The sequence below is a fragment of the Electrophorus electricus genome, chromosome 18 (genome assembly GCF_041902795.1).
Source record: "Electrophorus electricus isolate QZ-2024a chromosome 18, ASM4190279v1, whole genome shotgun sequence".
NCBI lineage: Eukaryota > Metazoa > Chordata > Actinopteri > Gymnotiformes > Gymnotidae > Electrophorus > Electrophorus electricus.
Window position 1 is genome coordinate 19,239,610 of NC_137514.1, and position 13,479 is coordinate 19,253,088.

General features: G+C 41.8%; 1 protein-coding gene across 3 annotated transcripts; it reads left to right on the forward strand.

The window, feature by feature from the left end:
- The first annotated feature begins 2,081 nt into the window (after positions 1-2,081).
- On the forward strand, positions 2,082-13,012 carry LOC145652124 (uncharacterized). 3 transcript variants are annotated; one of them, XR_014118338.1, is made up of 4 exons: positions 2,082-2,362; positions 2,517-8,017; positions 8,883-9,023; positions 9,356-13,012. XR_014118338.1 is itself a non-coding variant. In XM_081701685.1 (4 exons), the coding sequence occupies exons 1-4, from the start codon at positions 7,950-7,952 to the stop codon at positions 9,884-9,886; spliced, it is 459 nt and encodes a 152-aa protein (XP_081557811.1). In that variant the 5' UTR covers positions 2,082-7,949; the 3' UTR covers positions 9,887-13,012. The 3 variants fall into 3 exon arrangements, 1 of the variants encoding a protein (XP_081557811.1); XR_014118339.1 differs by having other exon boundaries at positions 2,533-8,017; XM_081701685.1 differs by having other exon boundaries at positions 2,082-8,017; positions 9,356-9,475; positions 9,757-13,012.
- The last annotated feature ends 467 nt before the right edge of the window (positions 13,013-13,479 follow it).

Below are 13,479 nucleotides of genomic sequence, written 5' to 3' on the forward strand. Positions count from 1 at the left end.
AATATTTATTTCTATATGGAACATAATTAAGAATATTTACCATAGAGATGCCAGTGGAATAATGAACAGGTCATGCTCACTGCCTCTGCCTGACTACATTCCCCATTAGCCACCTACCAGCAGTCCATCTGTCAATCCACATGGTTCCACCAATTGCAGCCAGCTTCTTTGATCTGCCTCCCCTGATTACTGAATCTTTCTATATGTTTCCTATTTATGTCTGCCTATTTAACCTATGTTTTCAAAGAATTGCCATGCATCATCCACACATGCCAAATATTTAATGTGTTTGTCCCTTTGGCTAGCGACCTTTTTACTTTTTGACTTCTGGCACTGCAACAACTCTATAAACATCCAGAAGGGATTGTGAAGGATTCAAGAGCGCCAGCACCAGCTGCTTCTGTTTAGAACTGTGGTACCCGAGTGTAGATCTAGTAAGCCTTGTGATGTTCTAGTAGGAGCTGTTGCTTCTGTAGCCAGTCGTTTCTTACTTTGGCGCTGACTGCTAAGTTGATGATTCCGGACTAAGCAATGCTGGCCAAACAGAACTAATTCCTACTGATCAACAATGCATATCTGCTAAATGGCAAATTAAACTTTACTGAAAACACAGAACATGGGACACGGAAAGCTACTCTCACTCACACACACACACACACACACACACACAGGAATCAATACTAACCCTAAACCCTGCATAGAGGGGCTCAGCGAATGTGTAAGAGTGGATGAGTTTCTGTGTGTCAGAGGAGACACTGTAGAATGACAGTGTGCCAGCCGGCCAGTCCAGATACACTCCTACTCTTTTGGAGCATGAGGGGGCACAGGCACGTCAGTGTCCTTCTTGTTGTGACAGGCAGCGCATCTGTTATTAGAGCAGTCCGGACTCCATGACTTGTTGTTGTATTCAAATCCAGTCTCCCATGCGACCTTTCCTATTGATTCCTTTATAAGTCACTGCTATAACAACCCTCCCACTCCACTCAGCCTCAGCCAGTAATAGCATTCACACAGACTCTCCTTACACAGCACCTGCTCACCGGAATCAAATCTCTCTAGATGATCAGGATATGAATGCTGCTTTCTCACAGATGTCACCTTTCTATTCCCTTCAGAAAGATACAGACGGTTGTTTGCTGTGTTTGGGTCCAGTGTGAGCTCATGTGCATCTGCACAGTAGAAGAAACATTAGTGGAAAATACTGTACATGTATGTACACTGTACTGAACACTGAGTGCTGCTTTTACATTGTCTTAGGCCCTCGTTGATTCTGTTCTTCCCGGCATTCTCCACACTAGATAAAAAAGCACACACAAAATCAGACCCTTTAATGTTTCAACCTCATCTCCTCTATTTTCACTCTCACTCTTCTCTCTCTCTCATACACAGATTAGAGCTTCATAATTAGAGCCTTTAAATTATATATAAAGCAATTCAGTAAGATATGAATAAACCATTGTATTACTTTCCTCATACACCTTTCCTCTTGCACATACACTTTCGTTTTTGTTTTTTTTTCTTGGCCTCGCTTACTCTTCCTGTCTCTCTTTCACACATACCCTCACTCTCTGTCTCTCTTTCTGTCTCTCTCATTTGCTATGTCTCATACTCTCTCTCAATTTGAAATTGAATACATTTTCATATTAATCAATTGTAATACCATACATTATTGGGAATTAATTATATTGCAGACACTATTTTGAATGGTCTTTTTTAGGTTGAATAAATACTTAGCAGTAATGAGGCATCTGAATACATTAAGTAGATATCGTGGGAATTTAGTTTGCTTCATTTTGTGGAAATTTACTTTGCTTTATTTTACTTTGCTTTATGTTTCTATGGTCACAGCATAACAGTCTGCAGATAAGCGTGTGAGTCAGGGACACCAGCTGCTCACATACTGTTCTAACCATAGAGATAGAAGAAGCCTTCAGCGCTCAGGCTAACCAAAACATGAATTAGCAGATACCCTGTAGGAGTCGTTTCTTTTTCTTTTTTTCTCTTTCTTCTGTTCTGTATATAAGGGGAGGGGGACTGTACTGCGGGGCAGTTCTCTTACTCTGTTATACAGGGGACAGAACTCAGTAAACTTTTACTTTTTACTACTCAGTGCATAAAGCTGTCTGTGTTTGATTTGCTCTCATTTTTCCATCACAATTTGGCCTAGTTGGCAGGATGAGCAGCTCCACCGCTGAAGGGGGAAAATCAACACTTCACTAAGGACACTCCTTGGCAAGGCTGAGCTGGGAGGGAACACCCATTTAGGGAAAAGTACTGCCAGAGTGAAGGTATTTTCCCTCATCTTGCGGTGCCTGCCTCATCTTCAAAAAAGAACCGTGAGTGGGAGAGAGCAACTAATTGTGTAAGTACACAGACACTTATTTCCCTCTGTGCGGCCATTCGGGAGTTCTCCTCTAGCATAAGAATATTTCAGAAGTACTTAAAATAGCTTTGTTACGACGGTGCAAAGTAAAGTGAATCAGTAGCCTGCTGATAGTGAGGCCCCTGTTGCTCAGACGTGACATTTTTCAGAGATTGTCCAGACCCAGATGGCCAAGCCACGAGAAACAATCTGGAAGAGGTGGACTGACGGGCAGAGGAGAGGCGGGACGGCTGTGAGGGACCACCAACCCCATCAGAAAAAAGGGAAGTTCCAGATTTGTATTCTATGTATTCTCAGCAATTAACTAAGGGTCCCCTAGCATTACCTCAAGTTATCTTAACTGTTAACAGCAAACAATTGATGTTTTTAGTAGATAGCGGTGCAACACACTCAGTAAATCAAGCCAAAGGGTTTAATGTACCAATTACTAATAGGATGGTGTCCATAATGGGTGCTAGTGGAAAGGTGGTGCATGAAAGAATGCCTGCGCCTCTCCAATGTCAGGTGGGGGAACAAAAATTTTGACATGGGTGCCTTATTTCCTCTGTGTGCCCGATCAACCTGCTGGCTCAAGATTTGATGTGCAAATTGAGTTGTACTTTAGTAAGCTCCCCAAAGGGACTCAAAGGGGTGAAGCCAGTGCACAGATGGTGCAGCTGGGAGAGGGAGAGCTGGGATATATTTACGAGTGGGGGTTGCAAGGTGGGTCAGGGAAAATAACCGAACGCATGTTCGAAACCGCCAGAAGGACAACTAAAGGTAAATTTAACTATATGAATGCTGAATGTTTGCATGTGACTGCATATGTTTCCGATGGTCCAGACGAGCAGTACATGGAAGCTTTCTTCCGTCATAAAAACCTAGAGACCATTAGAACTAAATATTTATATTGGGACGATAATTTTGTAGCTGCGCAAGCTGAACTGTCCGATGAACAGAAACGGTGGTATGATGTTGAGTACTCCATCCCCCATGTCTCACTAAGAAGAAGTAATCCTTTTAGACAATGGTGAGAGGTGGGACTGTGGATAAGACAAATGAGTCATCTCCACAGATGGGACCCACTGAACAACCCACTATTCACTATAATGCAGGAGTAGATGCATTCCGAATAACTCTGCCCTATGTAATTACGGCTAACAGAACTGTAGAGCTTACCTCACCTCATCAGAGTGTACCCTTGACTAACTTTGTAGCATCGGAATCCGAGCATGATAATTATTTGAGCGAGGTATTGGATATCTTATGGGCTAAAGGGAAAAATGATGTGGGATTAATCAAAAATTGTGAGCCAGTGCAGATTATGCCAAAGGGCACATACAGACTGAAACAACCCCAATACCCATTGAAAAAGGAGGTTATAGAAGGTATTAGGCCAGTATTCCAATCCCTTCGAGACGCCGGTGTAAAAATACCATGCCCATCCTCACCTGTCTGTACCCCCATATTTCCTGTGAGGAAACCAGGGTGTGATGAGTGGAGATTTGTACAAGATTTACAAGCAGTAAATGCAGCAGTACAAGCAAGGGCGCCTGAAGTGCCAAATCCGCACACCATATTATCACAAATACCGCATGACAGTCAATGGGTCACCATTGTGGATCTGGCGAATGCTTTCTTTAGCGTACCAGTACATCCAGATAGCCATTATTGGTTTGCTTTTTCCTTTGAAGGAAAACCCTACATGTTTATGCGCCTCTGTCTGGGCTATTGTGAGTCGCCGACCATTTATAATGCAGCATTAAGACAAAGCTTTGAAGGTCTTACCCTTCCTGCAGGCACAACTCTGCTGCAATACGTGGATGATTTATTATTAGCAGCGCCAACAGAGGAGTTGTGCAAGCAAGCCACTTTATGCCCATTGAAACATTTAGCTGCAGAAGGGCATAAAGCTAGTAGAGCAAAATTACAGAACTGTAAAGAGGAAGTAACTTTCTTGGGGCATATCATTAAGGGGAATACACACAGGCTGTCTCACAGCCGAGCACAAGCTATAATTTCGCTATCTAAACCGACCACAAAAAAACAGGTATTGTCTTTCCTGGGCATGTGTTCCTACTGTCGCATGTTTATTCCATCCTATGCAGAATTGGAGGGACCGTTACAAGCCATCATTCCCACTAAAGCCAGGAATGTGATGCAGCTGGCCTGGACTCCAAAGGCAGAAAAGGCATTTGTAGAATTGAAGCAAGCACTACAACGCCTGCCTTCCTTAGGTTTACCAGATCCCAACAAACCTTTCACTCAGATGGTAGATGAGAAAGGTGGTTATATGACATCGGTTCTATGCCAGAAACATGGCACACATCAAAGACCGGTAGCTTACTTCTCGGCAAAATTAGACACGGTAGCATGAGGGCTACCAGCCTGCTTCAGAGCAATAGCAGCTACCGAGATGCTATACTAGCCTCAAGAGATATAGTGCCATACTCCCCTCTTACTGTTTTAGTCCCACATGCAGTACACCGAATACTGCAGGACCAAAGAGTGTCACACTTATCAGCCCAGCGGTGGCTGAGATACCACACTACCCTCTTAGATATGCCTAATGTAACTGTCAAAAGGTGTATAACACTGAACCCAGCTACACTCCTTCCTACGGAGGACGATGGGGATCCACATGACTGCACAGCAGTCTTAGCTGAAGTATGTACACTGCAGGTTGATCTCTTTGAAGAAGCCATAAGTAACCCAGACCTATGCCTCTATGTGGATGGGTCAGCAAGCAGGGATGACACAGGGGTCAAAAGAGCAGCATACACTGTAGTAACAGATCATGAAATACTTGATCATGAAATACATCATTATGGCCCTTCTACCCCGATCAGTCAGATTGGCCAGGCGGCCAGCTCTAGGAAGAGTCCTGGTGGTTCCAAACTTCTTCCATTTACGGATGATGGAGGCCACTATGCTCATTGGGACCTTCAATGCAGCAGAAATTTTTCTGTACCCTTCCCCGGATCTGTTCCTCGATACAATCCTGTCTTGAAGGTCTACAGAGAATTCCTTGGACTTCCTTGTTCACGTATCATACAAGGGTATATTATTCATGGGAGTATCAAGCTGCCACATATAGTAACAGTATAGTTAAAAGCTAAATGTGAACTGGAAGAAAACTGCATTGTGATCAATTACCTCTTTCAAAATTATGTTTCCAGACTGCAGACATCCAGAGCAGAATCTCCACAGCCGAGCTGTGTGTCTATGAAAAGTGACCACTCAATGTTTGATCCTCCTAGTTTCAATACAGGAGGAACTGGTACTGATTTGAGTTGAGACACAAATTGAGTTGTAATAAGACTGAATGATGTGTGTGTGTGTGTGTGTGTGTGTGTGTGTGTGTGTGTGTGTGTGTGTGTGTGTGTGTGTGTGTGTGAGCGTGTGTGTGTGTGTGTGTGTGTGTGCGTGTGTGTGTGTGTGTGTATGTGTGTATGTGTGCGTGTGTGTGTGTGTGTGTGTGTGTGTACACCGCAGTTACTCATCTGGAATCTTCAGCTATATAATTGTTTGGGAGATGAGATTGAAAGACTCTTCATCCTTTCTACAAATCCTTGAACACCTGAAATAACAAATGCTACCAGCCAACTCATCCCTAATGAAGACGGTTTGAGAGCTTTAAAACATTTTCTTGACCTGAGAAAAATCCTCCCACAGATTTTCTCTTGGAATTTGTGTTAACTCTAATCTGCTTCACCTTTGACTCCAAGTACTACTCTCAAATAAATGGTGTTAGTATGGGTACTAAAATGGGACCATCCTATGTAAACCTTTTTGTTGGATTCATTGATAAACATTTTCTTGAGCAATATTCTGGACATTTACAAATTCTGAGATACCCTGATGACATTTTTGGTATTGCTACATGCACATTAGAAGACCTCTAACTGTTCATTTCATCACTCTCCAAGTTTCACCAAGCTCTTGAATATGCATAGAGTATAGCACATCCTGGAATGAGGATAGCCTTTTTGGATGCATCAGTGAAGTTTGCTAATTCTTGTTTAAATACCACCATCTATTATAAACCTACAGACTCCCATTCCTATTTGTAGCATATTTCTCCATCCCTTAAAACTCAATCCCTTACTCACAGTTATTTAGACTTCCACCAGAACATAGAAAACTTAACCAAAACAGAAATGTGTGAATATCTTCAAAACTGGGTTTCCCAAGGAAGTCATAGATTATGCCTTTGCTTGTGTTTTACCTGTTCAGAGAGTAGACGCATTGACCTATAAACAATTGGCTGTTAAGACTACAAGACTTCCCTTGGTGCTGACTTATCATCCTACAAATAAAGCAGTAGCTAATATTATACTTATACAATTAAAAATCCTCCAGGATGATGCCAAGACCACATCCCTTTTTAAGGATAATTCACTAATCTCCAACAGATGAGATAATAATATCAAAGACACTGCTTGTCAACAGTGAGATATATGATCATTCAATTAATGGCTGTGGTACTGTAGCCTGCAACAATTCTAGATGTGCTACATGTAAATATATTAACCCAGCCACTAAAATAACTGGCAAAAAATTATCAATCATCATCACCCATTCCTCCTCATGCATTACTATGGGAGTTGTCTACTCTATTAATTGTAAGAGATGTAATCAGCTTTATATTGGAGAAACCAAGAGAAGGCTTGCTGATTAATTTCTTGTACACCTTCGGCCCATCAGAATTAAGGATTTGTTATTTCCAGTGGCAAGGCATTTTAATAATAATGGACACTGCATTAATGACAAATCTATTTGCATTGCCAGTTATTGCTATGGCAGCAATGAAATTAGGAATCTCAAAGAAAAAGTACTCATCTACACTCTTGGAAATTTAGAACCCCATAAAATGAACATTATGATCTAAACATCGATTTTTCCATATATAAACTGGCTCCTTCAACTACTAATTCAGAATCGCCAGCAGAATTTGCTTGCACATCTGATTAAGGACCTCAGTCTGATACTTTCGGTTTCTCTGGAAACTCTGTGTACTTTGCTACAATTTTGAATATCTCTACATCTCTTACTACATTACACTGCACATACTCACCTGGAATGTTCTTTGGGGAAAAAAAATGTGTATGCATGTATGTATATATGTATGTATGTTTGTATGTATGTGCAACTATACAATTACCCATGGCACACAAGTAAATCAAGAAAAGAAAATGAAAAAAGATGATGATTAGTGTCAGACTACTGGCTTCGAGATGATGTGGCATTACCTGTAGAGGGCTCTGCATGCAAGGCCTTCCAGAAATATTGATGAATAGGAACACCTCAACATTGTGCAAATCACATTTGCAGCTACAGGGAATGCTTGGTGGAAGTGTTGCTGCTAAAGGGGCATCTAAAGGTTATCAAGGGTTAACTTACCTTGTCTGGCCTGCGCTGTGGATGTTTACTCAATAAGCATTGTGCAAATCAACAATGTGTTAATCTTTAATTGTAGTAGTTGAATAATGCACATTCTACATTTAACTTTGTGTATGTGTATGAACAACATGTTTCCAGACTGCATGCATCTAGAACAGAATCTCCAGTGCCCAGCTGTGTATCTATGAAGAGTAACCACTCAATGTTTGACCCTCCTAATTTCAGCACTGAAGGGGCTGATACTGACCTGAGGTAAGTCACAAATATGGCTGTTCTATCTGGACCTACCACATTACAAAATGACTATAAACGACAATCCACTCACCTGCCCAGTCCTCCATGTACCTGAAACACTGCAGTGTAGTTAAAGCAATACACCATGGGGCCTGTTTTTTTTTTTTTTTTACCTACATCTGCTACCAATATCCAGTCTTGTACTTCAGCACATCTACCAACATTCATCTCCTGCACACGCACTCCAATACACTGCACCTCAAACTACTAGAGTTAATATAACTCTATATATCTAATATAGAGATAATATAGTGTTAACGTAACACATATAACTTATGATTAACCTACTAAAAACACATACTGAACAACTATAGCAAATGGGAGCACTGCTAACTAGTTAACTAGAAACTTGACTACCTACTAAAATGAGAAATATAATCAGTAGCTAGCTAGCTAATCAAACACCCCTACTATAACAATTGTTAATAGACAAGATTACATGTAATACCTTTGTTAAGAATGCTAGGGCACAGGTAGGTTTGGATCCAAATGCGGATGACTTTAATGGGATCACATTACAGTGACGTTGTTCGCTGTAGTCCACCAGTGACCTCGCTCAGCAACATTCTGGAATTTCCAGAGTGACTTTGGGTTTTTCCATCAATTTACTTGAATTAATGATTTTTTTAAAGAAATTAACATGTTATTTTCATTTTAATTCACATATACATTTTTTAGTAGCTAAAATAATGTGAAATCTTCAGGGAGGTCCATTAGGTGGTGCATAGCCTTTAAACTCTATGCTTATCAATGACAAATGCTAATGAGTGATGCACCTTATTGTGACTCCACGTATATCATCCTTGCAACAAACTATCCTTAGGTGCCAACTCCCACATATAATCTACAACTACGATCTTCATTTACCCACTGTCAAATGTTTTGTGGAATTGGAAGGATGTCGTAAGATGCTCCAAGCAAAACAAATGTATACAATTCACAACTATTGTCCACATCTCACCAGGTGATTCTCCACTCTGTTTTCCTAACAAAGCCATTGTCCTTGTTTCCTTGTGAAAATGTGTAACATCTTCAAATGGCTAGATATATGTTGACTTTTATGATACTTTAAGATAAATTCTTGAGCAGCTATATATCAAAGTGCCTCTGAAAATGAGACTGCAGCAAGCTGTGAATCAGACAATGTCGACTGTGTTTTATTAAGCATTTAATTAAAACACAAATATTTCATTATGTCAATTCAGTTCATAGCATTCAAGAATGGGTGCTACAACAGTCTACCTACTACTACTAACATTGTTTGTGCATGTATGCTTGTAAACATTATGTTTCCAGACTGTATCTAGAGACATCTAAAGCAGAATTTCCAGAGTCCAGCTTTGTGTCTATGAGGAGTAACCACTCAATGTGTGACCCTCCTAATTTCACTACAGGAGAAACTGAGATGGCTTTGAGGTGAGAGAGAAATATGGCTGCCATGACACTGATTGACATCAATTGTTAGACACATTGGATATTCTGCAGTTAAATGTGAAGACAATAAAGTAATTACATGTTATGTATAAAATATGAAAAATTCAGTGTTACATGTCCATGCTTACTTTTTAAGTTTAATTCCTAACACCAATACTTGATAAATATTGGGGAATGACAAAGACCTTTGTCATTTGTTGTATTCTGATTTATGTATAATTTTGCAAGAATCAAGCTATCTGTGTTTGTTTTGGCACAAAAAGGAATAATTTCCAGGATCAGTCCAGGTGTAGAGTGTGTGAACAGCTTCTGACAGATCCAGTCTCCATCAGCTGTCCACACAGGTTCTGCAGACAATGTATCAGCAGCTACTGGGACAAGTCTGCTTCATGAGGAGGCTTTGGCTGTCCCCAGTGCAGAAAGAGATCTAGAACACACCCTGTTTTACACCCACACAAAGAGATGGAAGAGTCCATGCAGCACAACTGTAGATGGATGATGTGGATGCCCGTGGATGATGTTCTGCACAGAGTCTTACACACACACACACACACACACACACACACACACACACACACACACACCCACCCACACACACACACACACACACACACACACACACATACACACACACAAACACACACACACAACCAGCATAAAGAACAAGTATGAGTGCTTATTTGAGGGAAGGAAAACTCAAGAAAATAAAACCCTTCTGAAGAGGATTTATATACAACTCTACATAATAGATGGAGAGAATGAAAGTATGAATGAAGAACATGAGGTTTTACAAATAGATCAAAACATTTAGGAAGCAACAGTTTCAAGACACTCCAATCAACTGCTCAGACATATTCAAACTCATTCAAGGAAAAAAAAAATATATAAAGCTGTGGTACCTAAATCTGGAAAGAAACTAGATAAAGCAAAGAAAGTGCAAAAGTTCAGAACTGTGATGCTGGCTGTAACTGTACAAAAAGTTAATTCTAGACTGGGCAGAGTCAAAGTCTAATCAGGATGTAGATTTCATGTTTGTGCTTCCATTTCAGGACTTAAACTTGATTAAAGATGACCAGTACTGTCTTAATCAAATTATTTGTGACTTCCATCCTGAGCTCAAAGATCTTGATTCAAAAATATATGATGGGTGCAATGTTGTGTTCATCTTTGATGGGCTGGATGAAAGCAGAGTTCCACTGAACTTTTTAGTGTGATAAAGTATCAGACATAACCATTATATCAACAGTGGGGGTACTGATGACAAATCTCATCAAAGGAGATCTACTTCCCTCTGCTCTCATCTGGATAACCTCCCAACCAGAAGCAGCCAATCAAATCCCTCCTCAGTACGTCAACCGTGTGACAAAAATTCAAGGATTTAATGAAACACAGAAGAGGAGTACTTCAGCAAGAGATTCAGTGACCAAGACCAAGCCAAAAAAATCAACTCACACATCAAGACAGCAAGGAGCCTCTATATCATATACAGAAGCAGAAAGATACATAAATCTGTTCCTTTGTCTGACTGAAATAAATGACCTGTCTCTCTCCATAGAGATTCAGGAGTATTTACAAACAAAACATTCAGCAAAGCAGATTTCTGCTGCACAGTGCTCAGCAATAGCCTACATACTACAGTGGTCTGAGAAATTGCTGGATGAGTTGTACCTGAAGAATAACAATACATCATGAGTTGGTTATGAGAGACTGATCCCAGAACTGAGCAACTGTAAAAGGGCTCTGTAAGTGTCACACATTGTAACTGTGAGAGGTAAGGAGGTGGGCAAATCCATTTATTTATTTCTTTATCCATTTAAGGGTAAATCCAAAATCAGAGTCGTTAAGGCAGTCCAGGGTCAAAGAGCCGACATGGAGAGTATGTGGATACATGATAAACACACGAAGGCAAATGGGGAATCAGGCTATAACAAGACGCTAGGAAAAACATGGGGCTAAGAAATATGAAAGCCCAGGTAAACACAAAGGCATGGAGAACAAAGGAATATAACCATACAAAATAAACATTCAATGAACAGCCAAAACACAGGGATCAAGACTGGGTTTAAATGCATGAACTAAATGTATATGAGTGGCACTGTTGTTGTTTGTGTCTTTTGTTATTCAATGTGTCACTTCATCGAGGGAATCTGTGCATCCTGCTCCATGCCCATCGGCGCTCGAGCCAGCAGATTCATTACAGAATGACCACCCACCACAGGACGCCAGCTCCCTCGGCCAGGGACCGACTTCCTAGTGGGAGGTGCATAGGCACTTCCCACACTGCTGCCTGGATCAGTGGAAATTGGGGACAGGACTGCGACCGGTCTGAGTTCACTCCTGAGATGAAGGGGAACAGCCCCAGGAATTTCTTGGGGGGGGTGCTGGGGCTATCGAGCCTGGGCTGAGGAGGACCGATGTGCCACACAACGACTGTAAAGAGGGCAATTTGGTGGAGCCAGTGGGATCTCCGGAGGGCAGGGCTGAAGCCCGAGTCCATTCTCTTCAGCAGACTTGTCAGCGAGACTGGAGGGGTCCACCCAAAGCCTCGTAGGCAAACCGCCTCTGGGGTGCTCCTAGAGCGGCTGGGAGAAGGATGACTGTTCGGGGGAGGAGCATGGTCGGAACCGGTGTGGATGTGCACCCCCATGTGTCCCTCGAGGCCAGGGACACAGTTACAGCACCTGTGCTGACTGCAGGCACTGCAGCACAGCGCCGAAAGTGTTTTTGTGAAGGTGCTTTTGTTTGTGTATGTTTGAGCTTCTTGTTTGTCTGTAGCCACTTCACTGCAAGCGGAAAGCAACAAACATACCTGAGACAGGCAGGCAGTCTGCCTTTCTCCCTATTTGGTGAGGGTCTGCCAGGTGGGATGTTCCTGGCCCGCCTTGTGCTGGGTGTGTATGTATGTACGGCAGCTTTGAGTTCGCTATCCCGGAAAGGGAGAGTGATGGGAACCACGTCCCTAGGGAGAGGTCATTGTCAGCGAATGTCTCTCCGCCCCCCGCATGTTACGAAGAGCTTGTCAGACTGCCCTGAAGGAGGTGGAGATCCTGCCTCCCTCCCTCCTGTTGAGAGGCCTCCCGGTTCCTAGCCCGCCTTGTGTTGGCTTGGCACCGGGCTTAGCCATGGCTTGTGTGTGTAAATGTTTGCACAAGGCAGCTTGGGGTTCGCAGTCCTGGGTTGGACACGTCGAGAGCCGTGCCCCTTGGGAGGGGGTTCTGTCATGCAATGCCCCCCGCCCCCCCGTGAGTCACGTGGTACCACCTGCTGTGTGCAGGATGGTTCACCTTATTTGTATCCATGCCCTTTGTAATTGTACGCACCTGCATGGGGTTTAATGTCTTGTGTTTTTTGTCTTTTTAAATCTCTGATAGTGTGTGTACTCTGTTGGTCATTGTTAGTCTGCTGCTATATGTAAACTCATATGTAATCTTCATTCAATGTTTCTATAGTCTATTTCTGAGTCATGTATTTCATTCATGTTGTATATGAGTGCCACCGTTGTTGTTCGTGTCTTTTATTAATAAATGTGTCACTTCATCAAGGGAGTCTGTGCGTCCTGCCCAACGCCCATCGGCACTCGGGCCAGCATATTTGTTACAAACATATATATTTACTTTGCATTTTAGGTGCTTTGGGAAATATTTGGGAAATACATCACCTGAAAATCTTAAAACATATTCACTTAGAATGACTCAACATGTTTAAGGTCTTCACAATCAGCATAAATTTGTTATTTGAAATGTATTTTCTTTTTTCAGACTATCACACTGTAATCTTAGGAGAAACTCCAGTAAAACTCTCTGCTTCATTCTGAATCAGAAAACCCCTTTCTGAGAGAACTTGATCTCAATAACACTGACCTGCCTGATTCAGGAGTGGAGCATCTCTCTGCTGGACTGAAGAGTTCACAATGTAAACTAGAGATACTCCAGTAATCTTTCTCAAAATTCATACTTCTATAGAAAAAGCTGTGATGGCAATAGGAC